Genomic DNA, 17,674 nt, shown 5'->3' on the forward strand with positions numbered 1-17,674 from the left:
CAATATGGTTAACTACCACCATGCATGTGATTTATAAATCCAAACACTTAATTATCATTATCATAATCTTTTTCATTCAACCATTCCTGCACTTGTTAGAAACTAAATGATGCCTCTGCTTTCATCTTTCATTTCTCAAGAAAAACTATGGAAATTATATTGTCATGTGTGCCCACTTACTTCCGCTATTCTGTTTGTAAAGTTCATATTTTATGAAAGACCTTCTATGTATTTGTAAAAAAGTTTATAAAAAAGATTTAAAGAAATGATTCATGGATACAGCTTTCTATTTTAGAATCTAGATGGGGAGCATATAATAATAAATTTTTAAAAATAGTAACAGCTTATTTTTTTCCTCTTTCTTAAGTAAAGAAGTTCCACAGAGAAACCAGGGCAAGAGGGTTTTAGAAATGAATTGTGAGATAACAGAGTTATACCAATGTCAGAAATTTGAAAGATGAGACTACAGCAAGTAATATGCTTAAGTAATATGCTTAATGGTATAAATTTTTCCTGCTAAGAAATTAATACTTCTAAAATGTTTTTGTCTTGGGAATGTCAATACTCTTATGGCAGTGAAAACTCCATACAGCCCAACCTTCTGCTGATGACAACTACAAACTTTAAGCAAAATGCCAAAAACAGCTACCTGAGAACTACACAAAAGCAAGCAGATTATGGAGAGAATCAAAATTTAGAGAAGTGAATCTACAAGTGGTAAGTTACCTATGGTTGGTACTGTTTGGTTTCATATTTTTTCAAGGTTTTGCCCCAAGGGGGAATCCAGTAGCTGAGCAATACAATAGTGCCGTGGCTAAAATTTTCAAAGAAACCCTGTGTTTCTGGACAGAGGAACCAGAGGGGGAAAATGCAGGTTAGAGAGTATACAGGGAATCTGAGATGAGGGAAATCACCTAATTTTGGTATGAACCACACAATCCTCAGACCATCTTCAGAATTAAGCATATGTAACAGACCCAAACCAACGTAGGAAGAACTTATAATTGAAGTGAGATTAATTCTACTTATGCCAGTCTCAGAATAGCTCTTGTACTTACTTTATGTGAGACAAACAAAACCAAAATTCTGAGAGTTAAAAATTCTAAGAGTTAAAAACTCCATGGGGACCCAGTGATGGAGGACTCCAAATTTTGTGAGTTTTACTTGCAGGAGCCCTATAAGGTCTTGACAGTGAATATCAGAAAAAATATCCCCTCATGCTTCTAGAAAGAGGAGGAGAAAAAGGAATTATTTTAAAAGTCACCAGAACATTCTATTCTTCTTAACAAGGCATGCCCTCAGGAGAAACTATTTATTTAGAATCTAATCTACTGGGATTTCATCAAAGCTTAACCTAACTTGAGAAAGAAAAAAACAGGCATACTTAGGAGATAGGGCAAGTTTGATTCTAGACTACCACAATAAAGCAAATACTGCCAATAAAGAGAGTCACACAACTTTTTTGGTTTCTCAGTGCATATAAAATTCATGTTTATACTATAATGTAGCCTATTGAGTATGCAGTAGCATTATGTCTAAAATCAGTGTGCATACTTAAAATAAAAATACTTAAAATACTTTATTGTTAAAAAATACTAATGATCATCTGAGCCTTCAGTGAGTCGTAATCTAATCCTTTTACTGGTAGAGGGTTTTGCCTCCATAATTGATGGCTGCTGACTAATCAGGGTGGTAGTTACTGAGGGTTGTGGTGGCTGTGGCAACTTCTCAATTAAGATGACAATGAAGTCTGTCACATCAATTGACTCTTCCTTTCATGAAAGATTTCTCTGCAGCATACAATGATGTTTGATAGCATTTTACCCACAGTTGAACTTCTTTCAAAATTAGAGTCAATCCTCTCAAACCCTGCCATGGCTTTATCAAGGAAACTTATGTCATATTTTAAATCCTTCGGTATCATTTAACAATGCTCACAGCATCTTCACAAAGAACAGATTCTATCTCAAGAAATCACTTTCTTTGCTCATCCATAAAAAGCAGCTCATCACCTGTTCAACTTTTATCATGAGATTGCAATAGTTCAGTTATTAGGTTGGTGTAAAAAGAATTGCAGTTTTAGCATATTGAAATTTGCTGTTTGATATTGGAATGTATTCTTTAATGAATGTGGTTATGTTATACATCATTTTAATGTGCATTTCTCACTTTATTTTTTTTTGCTAATGACTTACTACTTGCTGTTTATTTTATATTTATTTTAAATTATGGAAATGATGTTAAATAAAAATTAAATTCAAGCAATTTTCTTATGCAAGTTCAAAAATGGGTCCTAAAGCAGCAGAGACAACTCGCAACATCAACAATGCACTTGGCCCAGGCACTGCTAAAGAACGTACAGTGCAGTGGTGGTTCAAGAAGTTTTGGAAAGGGGACGAGAACCTTGAAGATGAGAAGCGCAGTGGCTGGCCATCGGAAGTTGACAACAACCAATTTAGCAGTCACCAAAGCTGATCCTCTTACAACTACACAAGAAGTTGCCGAAGAACTCAAGGTTGACCATTCTATGGTCATTCGGCATTTGAAGCAAATTGGAAAGGTGAAAAAGTTCGATAAATGGGTGCCTCATGAGTGGACCGAAAATAAAAAAAAATCGTCGTTTTGAAGTGTCGTCTTCCCTTCTTGTAGGCAACCACAGCAAACCATTTCTTGATTGGATTGTGACGTGCGATGAAAAGTGGATTTTATACAATGACCAGCTCAGTGGTTGGACCGAGAAGAAGCTCCAAAGCACTTCCCAAAGCCAAACTTGCACCAAAAAAAAGTCACGGTCACTGTTTGGTGGTCTGCTGCCGGTCTGATCCACCACAGCTTTCTGAATCCTGGTGAAATCATTACATCTGGGAAGTATGCTCAGCAAATCGATGAGATGAACTGAAAACTGCAACACTTGCAGCCGACACTGGTCAACAGAAAGGGCCAAGTTCCTCTCCACGACAATGCCTGACTGCATGTGGCACAGCCAACACTTCAAAAGTTCAACAAATTGGGCTATGAAGTTTTGCCTCATCCGCCATTTTCACCTGACCTCTCGCCAACCCACTTAGACAACTTTTTTCAGGGAAAACACTTCCACAACCAGCAGGATGCAGAAAATGCTTTCCAAGAGTTCCTCGAATCCCAAAGCATGGATATTTATGCTATAGGAATAAACAAACTTATTTCTTATTTGCAAAAATGTGTTGATTGTAATGGTTCCTATTTTGATTAATAAAGCTGTGTTTCAACCTAGTTATAATGATTTAAAATTCAAGATCCGAAACCACAATTACTTTTGCACCAACCTTAATACACCTTCAGGCTGTACTTCTAAATCTAGTTCTCTTGCTATTTATATGACATCTGCCATTATTCCTCCACTGAAATCTTAAATCCCTCAGAGTCATCCATGAGGACTGGAATCAATTTCTTTCAAAATCTTGTTAATGTTGATATTTTGACCTCCTCCATTTAATCACCAATGTTCTTCATGGCATCAGGCATGCTGAACCCTTTTCAGAAGATTTTCAATTTACTTTGCCCAGATTCATCAGTGGAATCACTATCTATGGACAGAAATAGTGTTATGAAATATATGCCTTAAAAAATAAGACTTGAAAGTCAAAATTACTCCTGATCCATAAGCTTCAGAATGTAGGGATAGCAGGTATGAAAACAACATTAATCTCCTTGTACATTTCTATCAGAGTATTTGAGTGACTAGGTGCATTGTCAATGAGCAGGAATATTTTGAAATGAATCTTTTTTTCTGAACAGTAGGTCTCAAAATGGGCTTAAAATATGCAAGAAACCTTTCTGTAAACAGATACACCATCATCCAGGCTTTTTTGTTCCACTGATAGAGCACAGGCAGAGTAAATTTAACATGATTCTTAAGAGCCTGGGATTTTTAGAATGGTAAATGAGCACTGGCTTCAACTTAAACTTATCAGCTGCACTAGCCTCTAACAAGAGAGTCAGTCTGTCCTTTGCAGCTTTGAAATCAGGCATTGACTTCTCCTTTCTAGCTATGAAAGTCCTCAATGGCATCCTCTTCTGATAGAAGGTGGTTCTGTCTACATTGAAAATCTGTTGATCAGTGTAGCTACCTTCATTAATTATCTCAGCTAGATCTTCTGGATAATTTCTACAGCTTCAACATCAACACTTGCTGTTTCACCTTGTACTTTTATATTACAAAGATGGCTTCCTTCCTTAAACCTCATGAATCAACCTGTTTTAGATTCCAACTTTTCTTCTGAAGCTTCCTGACCTCTCTCAACCTTCACAGAATTGAAGAGAGTTAAGGTCTTGCTCTGGATTAGGCTGTGGCTTACAGGAATATTATAGCTAGCTTAATCTTCTAGTCAGATCCTAAAAGTTTTTCCATATCATCAATAAGGCTGTTTTGCTTTCTTATCATCCATATGTGGACTGAAGTAGTACTTTTAATTACCTTCAAAAACTTCTCATTGCCACTCATGACTCGGCTAATTGTTTGGCAGAAGAGGCCTACCCTTTGGCCTATCTTGGTTTTCAACATGCCTTCTTCATGAAGCATAATCATTTCTAGCTTTTGATTTTAAGTGAGAGACCTGTGACTCTTCCTTTCACTTGAAAACTTGTAGGCCATTAGAAGTTATCAATTGGCCTAATTTCAATATTGTTGTGTCTCAGGGAAGACTAGGCAGGCCCAAGGAGAGGAAGAGAGTCAGAGAACAGTCAGTGGAGCAATCAGAACACACACAACACTTATCGATTAAGTTTGCTGCCTTATGTGGTCACAGTTTGTGACACCTCAAAACAATTACAAATAGTAAAATTAAAGATCACTCATTATGGGTCACTATAAGAGATATAATAATAATGAAAAAGTTTAAAATATTGCTAGAATTACCAAAATGTAACACAAAGACAGGAAGTAAACACATGCTGTTGGAAAAATGGTGCCAATAGACTTGCTCAATGCAAGGTTGCCACAAACTTTCAGTTTGTTTTTTTAAAAAAAGTATCTGCAAGACACAATAAAGTGAAGCACAATATAACAAGGTATGCCTGTACCTAACTCCATGTATTAGCCTTCAGTGTGACAGAAAGAAAATACCCAACTACAGCTCCCTCTATCCTTCCTGTAGAAGAAGGGAAATACATAACCCCATCCCCCTCCAGCCACCCTATTCCACCTGTGGATGGGGTGCAGGTCTAAGAAGCACTGATAAAGTTCACAGTTCAGAAGCTCAGCCTCACCTAAATGCTAGAGATCAAAAACACTGTAACATAAATGAAGAGTGCCATTGAAGAGCTCATTAGTAGACTAGACACTGCTGAGGAAAGAATGTAATTTTGAGGATCTGAAAATAGAAAATTCCAAAACTAAAAGCAAAGAAAAAAGATTGGGGAACAAAACAGAAAAGAATATCCAAGAACCATGGGACAACTACAAAAGATGTAATATACACATAATTGGAAAATCAGAAGAAGAAAGAGAGAAAATAATAGAAGCAACATTTGAAGGAATAGTGACTGAGAATTTTCCTCAAATTAATGTCAGACAAAAAAATTACAGATCAAGGAACCTCAGAGAACATGAAGCAAAATAAATGCCAAAAAAAATTACATCTAGGAATATCATATTCAGATATCATAAAAATTAAAATAAATTAAAAATCCAGAAAGCAACAAGAGGGAAAAAAAAAAAGCACCTTAGCTAGACAGAAGCAAAGATAAGAATTATATTCATCTTCTCCTCAGAAACCACACAAGGAAAAGAGGGTAGAGTGAAATATTTAAAGTGTTGAGAGAAAAAGACCGCCAACCTATACTTTTGTAACCTGAGAAATCGTCTTCAAAAGTGAAGGAGAAATACATATTTTTTCAATTAAAAAATGTTGAGGAATTTTTTGCCAGTAGACCTACCTTGCAAAAAATGTTAAAAGAAGTTCTTCACAAAGAATGAAGATAATATAGGTGAGAAACTTGAATCTACATTAAGAAAGAAAAATGATTAGAGAATAAATAAGTGAAGGTAAAATAAAATTTTTTTCTTAATCTGAATTGATCTAAGATGTAACAGTTTATTCAAAATAATAATAGCAACAATGTATAAATTATTTATATATGCTTATGGTAAGCTTATGTATAAGTGAAATGAATGACAGCAATGATAGAAAGAACATGAGGGAGGCATTAGGAATATTTTGTTTTTATAAGGTACTTGCACTACCCATGAAGCAGTATAGTGTTATTTGAAACTTGGCTTGGATTAGATGTAAATCTACATTGGAAAATCTGGGGCAACTACCAAAAAAATGTTCTTAAAAAAAGTATAATTTAAATGCTAAGAAAATAGAGAAAATAGAATCACATAAGATGCTCAATTTAAACTACAAAAAGTAGAAAAATTGTGGAAGAGAAAAATAGAAATGAAGACCAAGAAAAAGGAATAGAAAACAGTAACAAATATGGTAAACCGTACTCCAACTATATCATTAATCACCTTAAAATTCAATGATCTACATAAACCTGTTAAAGACAGAGACTGTCAGAGTGAATCAAAAAATAAGATCCAACTACATGTTGTCTACAAAAGACCCACTTTAAATATAGTGGCACATACAGAGTAAAAGTAAAGGTATGGAGAAAGGTATAACATGTTAATACTAATTACAAGAAAGAAGGAGTAGCTAAATTAATTTCAAGCAGAGCAGACTTCAGAAAAAGGAAAGTTATAAGGGATAAAGAAGAATATTACATAATAAAGTGTTCAATACTCCAATAATACATAACCACCCCTCATGCATATGCCCCTAAAAACTGAGTATCAAAATACATGAGGCAAAAATTCACAGAACCACAAGGAGAAATAGACAAATCTTCTATTACTTTTGGAGACTTTAATACCCTGCTATCAGAAATGAACACATACAGCAGGCAAAAGTTAGTAAAGATATAATTGAACTAAAAAGCACTATCAATCAACGAGATACAATTGACATCTACAGACTAATACATATAACAATAGAAGATAACTCACCATTCAAAAGCTCACGTGGACATCCACCAAGATAGAATACATTCTGGGCTATAAAAAAAGCCCTTGACAAATTTAAAAGAATACAAATCGTACAATGTCTGCTCTTAAATAATAATGAAAATAATCCAGAAAACAACAAAAAAAACAGGTGGGAAATTCCAAAATACCTGGACATTAAAATGCACATTTCTAAATAACAAATGGGTCCAAGAAGAAATATCAAGAGTAATTAAAAATATTATGAGAAAAATGAAAATAAAACTTAGAGAGAAATTTATAGCATTAATTGTCTATATTAGAAAAGAAGAAAGATCTAAAATCAATCATCTAAGCTTCCATCTTAAGAAACTACACAAAGAAGAGTAAACTAAATCCAAAGTAAACAGAACAAAAGAAAAAAAAATAAAAATTAGAACAGAAATAATAAAATAAATAACAGAAAGTTGCTACAGAATTATCATCAAAACCCAAAATGGGTTATTTGAAAACATTAATAAAATTGATAAATGTCTAGCCAGGTTAACTAAGGAAAAAATGGAGAGGTTACAAATTGCTACTAGCAGAAATAAAAGGGACATTATTAGAGATCCCATGGACATAAAAAGGATAATGAAGGAAAATGAAAAACTCTAACCCCACAAATTTAATAATTTAGATGATGTAGATCAATTCCTTCTTAGATGCAATTTGTAATAACTCGTACACAAAAAAATAGAAAATCTAAAAAGGCCTCCATCCAATAAAGAAATTGAATCAAAAATTAGTAACATCCCTAAACAGTAAGCACCAAATTCACTGGTGAATCCTACAAAAGATTTAAGAAAAAAATTATACCAAACTTCTATAATCTCTTTCAAAAAATAGAAGCAAAGAGAATAATTCCTAACTCATTCTATGAAGCCACATCATCCTAATACCAAAACCAGATGAAGACACTACCTGACTTCAAGACTTACTATAATGTTACAGTAATCAATACAGGATTGTATTGGTGAAAGAATTAATAAAGAGATCAATGGAACAGAATAAAGAGCCTAGAAAAGATCCATATAAACATACTAAATTGATCTTTGACAAAGGATAAAAAGATATAGTGGAGCAAAGATAATTTTTTCAACTAATAGTGCTGGAACAACTAGACACCCACATGCAAAAAAAAAAAAAAAAAGGAAAATAGAAACAGACCTTACACCCTTCACAAAAATTAACTCAAAATGTGTCAAAGACCTAAATATAAAACACAGAACTACAAAACTCCTAAAAGACAGCATAGGAAAAAACCTAGATGGTTTTCACAACAATATTAACCAGAAAGTATAGAGAGTTCTCAATACTCTCTGCACCCTAGCCCCAACTACACAATCTTCCCCACTATCAACATCCCATACCAGAGTGGGACAATTGTTTATCAAACACTAAAATAATGTGTACACAGTACCATTTCTATCTCCTGTCATTTTTAGTTTAATTTCTACCTACATGTTCACTTGGAAAGATTCCAAGGTTTATATAGGCACCATAATACAAACCAAGATGAACAGAAAAAATACTACAGAAAATTTTAAGAAAAAGATATATTAATATCAAGTATTCAATAGAATGAACTAATTTCATAAAAGAAGTGAGAAATTTTTATTCTGATTTAAAACTGTGTTTGAATCATTTATTTTCTTCCAGTTCTATTTTTAAGTGGAAAGAGACCAAATTGTTCTTTGAATTTTATATATCCATACGATAATACAATTTTGGAAAAGAGATCTTAATCTTATGTCTGATGACTGGATGTGTGAACTAGATAAATACAAAATTTCATCCATTTCCAAGAATCTTGCTCTAAAGTCTTCTCAATATTTTATTAAGTAAAAAGAGTTTCTCTATTTAGCTGGTAGAAGATAGTAAAAGATAAACCTGATAGTGAAAATTTCTGTGTTCCTTTACATTTAAAAAACAAATTTCACTTCATAGTAAATAAATGTTTTATAGAAAACTTCATAAGGTTTCATAAACTCCAACAGGCAAAGTAGCTTAATAAACTTATTTTCTACCATTTACTGTCATATTCACTATAGGTTTCATTAAAGAATCTTTTCAAAATTATTTTTCTTAATATTTTAATAGTTTTCCCAAATAGACAACTGAAATTTCTCCAGGATTTAAAATGTAGGATATGATTTTATAAAGTTAAGACTTTTTTTAAAAAAAGAAAAATTGCACTAATATTATTCTTCCATATTACTCATTTATGTTCCTGGAAAATAAGGTGTGTGGGTTACAAAGATAAATTTGTCTGTAAAACTGATGTTTATGAATAGTTTTATTTTAAAATAAGACTTTGCCAGACTAGAAATTGTATTAATTGTTAGTAATATTCATTCACCTAATAAATAAATAGTTGTTTGCTGTCATGCATGTGCAATCAATGCATGACACTAGAAGATCTGAGTACATTACTATTATATAATACCAGAATCAGTTTATCATTTACATAATTCAGTATGATATAATGAATTAAAATATTCTATGTAGATATAAAGGCTTAGGTACACATTAGGGAAAAAAATTAGAAACAAATAGCTTCCCAAATAACCTGTAAATGGCACAAATGTCAATTATATTTAAAATTATGCTGTAAGTTATGTATAAAAAAACAGAAATGCAGTTGTCTAGCATATACTCTGAATTTACGTTGTTCTTTTTATGAAAACATATATTGTCTCTGCATATATGTGCATATATGTATATACATGACACATATATATGTTCACACATCAACAAAGTATAGCAAATCTCCCATGTAAAACATATATATTAATCTGTACTATATCACACAGCTTTATTTTGTTGCACCTTAAAAAATAAATGACTCAGAAATTATTTGAAAACAACCACCAAAATAATGAATATCTCAGGGTGTATCCCTTAATGGAGTCAGGACTGGGCTCTGTTTCTTCTGTTAAAAATTGACTAAAATTAAAGCATAAGTTACCAGATCTGATGATAGAAGGATTATAAGAATGTGATTGTCACAATTAGTGAAATGTATTTGGAAGGAAGCTTCTTACCATGAACTTCATATTATTTTTTTTAAAGTGATTTAAAAACTTAAAGTTCATCTTTTGCAATAGGATCTCTATTTGACCTTGGAAATATTCACAAAGAACAGAGAAAGGCAAATGTATGACTCGTACATTTTTTGAAATTAATCTCCCACAGAAGGAAGTGAAGAAAATGTTCTTTTCTCCAAAGAAAATAATACAAAGTACTAAGAGTGAAGCCGTTTGTCCTTTCCAGGAGAACAGCATGCCTGTGTTCAAATCAACCAATCCCTGCAAAGGTTTCCCAGGAGTTACAGTCACCATTGTCTCGTCATTCTCTTACTGAACAATAGAAAACATCACCCCTACACCCGCAGAAGAAGAAAGTAGGTCACTCTTTAGAGTTTTCAACTTTGCTTTATAACATATATTGAGTGTTACTGTTATTAACCCAGTTGATCTGATTTAACATATTCAGCTTAAAGTTCGATTTGTTTTTACCTCAAAAACTTCTTCATCCAAAATCCTTGTTCCAAAAACCGTGATTCCATTGGTATCAACAATTGCTTTCTCACTTCTATCAAGTGGTTTTGTGGTTTTCTTCTTACAATCAACAATCATTGTCACAGTTTTCTTCTCCACGCTGATTGCTACCCGATGCCACCTAAAAAAGCCAAGTAATTCTTTTGTAAGCTTCAAAGACATTGGCTGCCAAACCGTTATTCATGTTAAAATGCTGTGTATTTTAAATTGTAAAAGTGAGCTGAAATCATACAAAAATGTAGGCTCATTTATTAATCAATGGGTTAATAGGTGACTACTTACTGTTTACCCAGGACAGTGCTAGATACTCAAAAGGACACAATCAGCATAAAATACACAGATTAACTGTCCATGCTGATAAGGATGTGCCCATCCTTGGCTTCGCTTTGTGTTGTAGCAACAAAAGCTTAACCTCCCTGTGTCCTGATGAAGGTATCTGATAGAGATTAGGGTGGGATATGGGGTAAGTAATAGTTTCCATGTACGTAAATGCTTTCTTCCAAAGTGGAATTCCACTTAAAAAAAAATTCTGCTCTAGTAATCCCCTGAGATTGACTGTAAAAGGGTTATGTCTACTAATTGAATGACTGCTCCATCTGGAGCAAATGAACATTCTAATTGTAAAACACAATGTGCTGCTCTGTTTTTATTCACATTTATTTCAAGTGCTTTCATTTTCTTTTTCCACTTTAATTTCAAGACAGTTATAGATCACTGCTGTGGGCAGCATCCAAGACTGAGACACAATATCTCTCCTTCTTTCCAGAGTTGGCAGTAAGTGGGAAAACAGAAAGAAAGCATAGTCAACGCATGTGTGGAATGAGAGTCTCAATTCACTGTGCAGCTACTGCTCCAGCTAATTCAGGGCAGTGATGACAGGCTTGGCAGAAGAGACATGGCCAGAACTTTGGAAACTACATTCCCTAACCATACTGTAAAACGGTGGGTTTTATTGACAATATATGGTGCTAACATAAACCACTAAATGAAGCTCACTTGGATTCTGCAAGCCAGTCTGGTTTATATTTTATTTTATTTTTCCAAATTAAAACTGCTAGATTAATATTCCAGAAGTGCCTAAGACTAGATCCATAAAATAAAGTACCCAAAAAGTTGCAGAAGCCTCTCTAAAATGTCTGTTTCATGTGACTTGGCATGGCAGCTGATGAGGACCAAATATATTTCCATATACCCTTACTCTTTGCTCTTTCCACTAGCACATTCAACTGGCATAGGTGTCTGCTTGCTTTGAATTCAGCAAAGATTTATATAAGGAGCTACTTAATACAGTGAGAGTAAAATTTACACATACTTCATGCCAAGAAGCCTGTATCTTCACTTAAACCATTCCTAGTATTTGTGGGTATGTGTTTTTCATTAACAGAAAATAAAATCGATTTTAATAGTTAAAAGCTGATCAGAGTTCTAACTTGCTATTTTTGTTGAATTAATTTAAGCTGTGATAATGATATATCATGATCATGGTATCATAATATTCAAAATACTAAATTAACAGTCTTGGAGTCATTCTTAATTATTCTCTTTCTCTCATACTTATACATTCATATTATCAGAAAATCCCATCACTTCATATATGCAAAGTATAAACAGAATCCAGTGTCCCTCAACTTAGTTCAAGCTGCCATCTCTCTCACCTAGACTCCTAACTGGTCTCTGCCTCTCCTCTAATGCAACCAGAGTGACCTTTTTAAAATCTAAGTCAGATCAAGTCTTTGCCTTGCTAAAAAATCTATTAAATACGGTACAAAAAAGCTGAAGTCCTCATTCTACTTCACAGGGGGGTCCCCTGACCCTCTCTGCCCTCATGTCTGACTTTTTGTGTTCTGACTCCCTGCACCCCAGCCACAAGGCTGCACATGTTGTTCACTCTGCCTGGAATGCTCTTCTTCCATCTACCCACATGGCTATTCCCCCACTTGCTGGGTGACTTTACTCAATGCAATCTCATCAAAGAGGACTGGCCTATCTAAAACAGTACACCCTACATATCTTGCCTTGATTTATTTCCAGTTGTATAACTATTAGTACTTTGTATATTAAGTATTTATGTGTCTATTGTCTGTCTTTTCTAATAAAATTTGAGCTCCAGAAGTGGAAGGATTTCACCTGGGTTGTTCACTGCTACAACTCTTGTGCCCTGAAGACTGCCAGCCAAGTGATGGCTAGTAGATAAATCCTTATGGAATGAATGGCCTTTCATGATGAATGTCATGATTCTTCTCAACAAATGGAAGTGTGTTTAAATACCGATCTTTTTTGCATTTAAATTCGAGCTCAACAATATGTCACATTTTAGCAGTCTCAAATAAATAGTGTAGTGCCTGGCACATGTTAAGCATTTAATAAATTGTTATTGAAGGAATATATGAGTGAAAAAAGAAATGAATAGTACTAAGTATTGATTTTATTCAATATATTGTCAAAGCAATATTTTACTAGTTTGATATGTAAATATAACTACTTATTCTGTTTGATAATCAATAAAATATTTATTGAGCATTTCCCATGTTTTATTTTAATGACTTATTCATACTAAACACTGCCTATTATTTTCAAATAAAATACAGGCTGCAATAAGTTGATTCTTTTTTTTTTCAGTTACAAGAGCAGGATTAAGGAAAATAAGATTTGGATAGTAAGATGAATTCAAAATGTTTTCTACAATTACTAAATATGGACTAAAATTTTAGCGTGAAGTTTGCTAATGGTCAGAAAAAGAAGTACAATGTGATATTACATTTTATTTGTTTATAGGATAATAATGTAAATTACTTGTGAAAGCCTGGTTTTTCCTGGCCCTGAAACTTAAAGGTTTCTCTGTGGTCCTGACAAAGATATTACAATGAATATTCTTTTTTCCTTCCATCTGCACTGCTATTTCCTTCTTATATTTGTACCCAAATGTCCTATTTCTGATAAAGCTATTTTGAGAGGTCTGGATTCAGCAATAAAATATCAAGTAAATTTAACAAGCGTTTATTTGTATTTAGCTGCTCCATACGTGAAAGGCAATGATCACAACATAGCATTCAGAATTCAAGATGATTTTAGAACAGTGTATGGAGTGTGAGCCTGACTATCTGAGTTCACACTCCACTCTCTGCCACTTTCCAATTATGTGATCTTAGACAAGTCACTAAAACTCTGTGTGCCTCAATTCCCTTACCTGGAAAATGGATTTATTAACATTAGTTTCTTAGAAGAATCGTGAAAAATTAAGTGAGTTAATAACACATAAGTGCTTAGAACAGTACATAGCACATATCAAGCGCTATGTAAGGCTTCCTGTGATCACCAGTATTCTTATTATTTGTAAAAAACAAGTCAAATCAGATCACTGTTCTGCTCAAAAATCTGCAGTGACTTCCCATTTCACCGAGTAGAATCCAAAATTCTCACATCCTCCTACAACGTACATATACCTTCTGCACTGCTTCCGCTTCTCCACCCTCATCCTCCCACTCTGCACCTGCTATGCTGGTGTCCTTGACGTTGCTTGGAACAAGTCAGCCACACCCTGGAATCAGAGACTTCATATTTGCTTCCCTCAACTACTGGAATGGCATCCTTTTAATTATCAGCATGGCATGCACTCCACCTCTTTTATTTTTTATTTTTATTTTTTAGAAAGGAAGTCTCACTTTGTGGCCCAGGTTGGCCTCAAACTCCGAGGCTCAAGCGATCCTCACCCCTCAACCTCCTGAGTACCTGGAAGACAGGCACCAGCCACCTAACGTGGTTCTCACCTCCTTTACACACATTACTTTCTTAGTGGGATTTTCCCTGATCTCACTCCTTAAAATTGCATCCCCCACTGCCATTCTCTATCATCTTTACTGCTCTTTTTCTCTCTAATTTTCACTACCTGATATACTATTAATTAGTAATATATTTTTAAATTTTTTATTGTTCATCTGCCCAGACTATAAAGTAAACTATGTCAAGTTAGGTATTTTATTATTTTGTTAATATTTTTTATCTCCTGCCCATAAAAAAACTGTATCACACTTCGTAAATATTTGTCGAATGTCTGAATGAAAGAATTGCTTTTAGCGTAGCTAAAACATTTAATTATCATGTTACTTACTTCCCATCAGCGATGTTAACAGTTCTGAAGAGGGGATAGTCTTCTGGGGCAGGTTTTCCAGTGTGGTCTTCAAACAGAAAAACAGGTGATCTCCCAACCTCAACACCAACTTGCTGAATACCATGCTCGTTATATATAGATAAAAGGAAAGACTGAATTCCTTTTTTGGGTTTTACTGTAAATAATATTGAAAAATCTTCTGGAAAACTTCCACCTGAGAAGAGAAGGCCAAAGAATTAGAAATTCCCAATTTCCAAATTGTTCTTATATAGCTATGTAATTTTTAAACTTTCTATGTGGCCTTAATAAATCACTTACTGTTTAAACAGTAAACAAATTAATAAAACAAATGGGGAGGAGAACTCTGTTAAGCCTTCCCTGCAATATTGATCCAAGCTATATTCAAATTTTAAAGCCCCTCATTTAAAGTACAAAGATTACATGAAATTGCATCCAAAGTTAGAAAACAAATATCAAACACACAGCAAGCATTGTTAAAACAGTTATGTAAGTACTTCTTTTGGTACAAGGTTTGTATTTTCTGGCTTTGTTTAGTCTATAGGCATATATTCTCCTTTTAAAAAGAGACATACATAGATATTCTTTTCATCACCCCTTCAAAAGCTAAAAAGTTTGTGGTCAGTTATTCCTATCATATAATGCAGTTTCACTAGTAAAAAGCACATGTCATTATAAATCAGAACTATTAAGTAGTTGGCTAACGTTATTCTAAATTCAAGAAGGCAGACCATTTTTTTTTTCTTTTCCCTCTTGCAATCATATCCCAGCATACAGCCTAATCTACATAGACGCTCACTAAGCATCTGTTAAATATATCAGTTAAATGATTACAATAAGTATATTTCAAATAGTTAAGTAATGACTACTTATTATATTATAATATTTTTTACTAAAATACTGAAGATTAAATTGTGGGTTTATTTTTCAAAATAGTTTTAAAAATATAACTCATTTGATCCTCTTACTACGCTGGCCTAAAAATATTATTTGAAGGATGAGATTCCTTCAGATAAAAAGTTGCCCATTTGCAACACTGGTGTGCATATGCAATCAACAGTGTCTAGGCCAACATCAAGACCTTCCTTATTCAATCCATTCATTCCAAATTCTATTACAGGGAGTAGTATAAAATGATAAATGCATTATGAATATGACTGTCATGGATTCAAAGTCAAAAGATTACAGGATATTAGCAATCCCACTTCTATGAATTTATGGGGAAAGGATCCTTACATGTAAAGATACTATGCTGTCAATTCATCAAAGCACTATTGTAAAAGTAAAATGTTAAAGTGAGCTGCAATGGTTGAAGCTGCTGAAATAAAATACAAAATATCTAATAAATGGAACCCTATATGCAGCCACTTAAAAGTAGTAAAAACATGTTTTACGAAGTGGAAATTAATAAAAATGTACTATAAAAGAAAAAAAGCAAGAAGTATGAATACATTGTCATGCTACAAATATATGCATAGAATGTTTAACTAGAAGGCAGTACAGTATCTCAATTAAAAGTTCTGTATCTTGTCAGATTATTTGGCTAAAATCTCAGCACCATCACATCCAAATGAAAATACATCAAACTAAAAAGCTTTTGTACAAGCAAAGGAAATAATGAACAGAGTAAAGAGACAACCTACAGAATGGGAGCCTATATTTGCAAACTGTACATCTGATAAGGGGTTAATATCCAAAATATATAAGGAAATCAAACAACTCAATAGCAAAAAAACCCAAATAACCCAACTAAAAACTGGGCAAAAGATCTGAATAGACACTTCTCAAAAGAAGACACACAAATGGCCAACAGGTATATGAAAAAATGTTCAACATCATTAATCATCAGGGAAATGGAAATCAGAACCACAATGAGGTATCACCTCACTCCAGTTAGAATGGCCCTTATTGAAAAGTCAAAAGGTAACAGGTGTTAACAAGAATGTAGAGAAAAGGAAACCCTTTCACACTGTTGACATAAGTTTAATTAGTTCAGCCATTATTTAAAATAGTATGGAGCTTCCTCAAAAAATTAAAAATAGATCTAGCTATCCCACTACCGCGTATATATTAAAAGGAAATGAAATCAGTATATGGAAGAAAGACCTACAATCCAACGTTTACTGCAGACTATTCATAATAGCCAAGATATGGAATCAATCCACCACATCCTTGCTATGTGCACTTAGCCAATTATTTAAAATCTCTTAACTGACCTTCCCATTCATTGACTGGGCTGATAATTTAACCTGTCCACAGAGCTCTTGTGAAAATTATATGAGAGTGTGTCACTAAAAAACAGTCAATTATTATTGACTATTTGGCTCTTATCCTTAAACATATATATTTAAACAAAAATTAAACTAAACTCCAAATTAAAAAGCATTATTTTTAAAAGATTCTCACAGCTAAATATATGTGTCTATATATATAATTTTTTTCAATTTTATTTGTATCACAGAGACATCTGATTATATATTTATGAAAATCAGTAGAAGAAAAATAATCAAAGAAATAAAGTGGAAAGGTAAAAAAACATCAATTAACAAAATGCTTTTCATCTGCTTTTATTATAAATATTATCTGCTTTTTATTATAAATATTTATTATAAATAATTCAGCTTATTGTTGAAAAAGGTCCATGGCAAATAAATTTTTCTTCAAATGAGTAGCTCAGAATGCTGAGAATCATAGGAATTCATACCCTAAAGGTAATTCAATTTTTTAAAGATCTCATACAGTGAAAGAAACAGTGCTAAAATATCATGAGCTAGAGGGACACAATACCTTTTCCCTTTTGCAAAAACATTATGAAAAAACATCCACATAGAGACACTAAGGAAATGAAGAATTTCAGCAAATAATATATTCATATGACTAAATGATTTATTAAAAATTTTAATTAATCATCTAATTTGTACAGCATAACTTTGGAAA

At 33.3% G+C, this 17,674-nt stretch overlaps 1 protein-coding gene across 1 annotated transcript in view; it reads right to left on the minus strand.

Moving 5' to 3' along the window:
* The window catches only part of COL11A1 (collagen type XI alpha 1 chain), a 199,027-nt gene that overhangs the window by 156,561 nt on the left and 24,792 nt on the right, over positions 1–17,674 (minus strand). The window contains exons 3-4 of the mRNA XM_045546650.1: positions 14,720–14,933; positions 10,570–10,732 (exon numbers count right to left, since the gene is read on the minus strand). Of these exons, the coding sequence (XP_045402606.1) occupies positions 10,570–10,732; positions 14,720–14,933 (377 nt within the window). The remainder of the gene's footprint in view (positions 1–10,569; positions 10,733–14,719; positions 14,934–17,674) is intronic.

The sequence above is a fragment of the Lemur catta genome, chromosome 3 (genome assembly GCF_020740605.2).
Source record: "Lemur catta isolate mLemCat1 chromosome 3, mLemCat1.pri, whole genome shotgun sequence".
NCBI lineage: Eukaryota > Metazoa > Chordata > Mammalia > Primates > Lemuridae > Lemur > Lemur catta.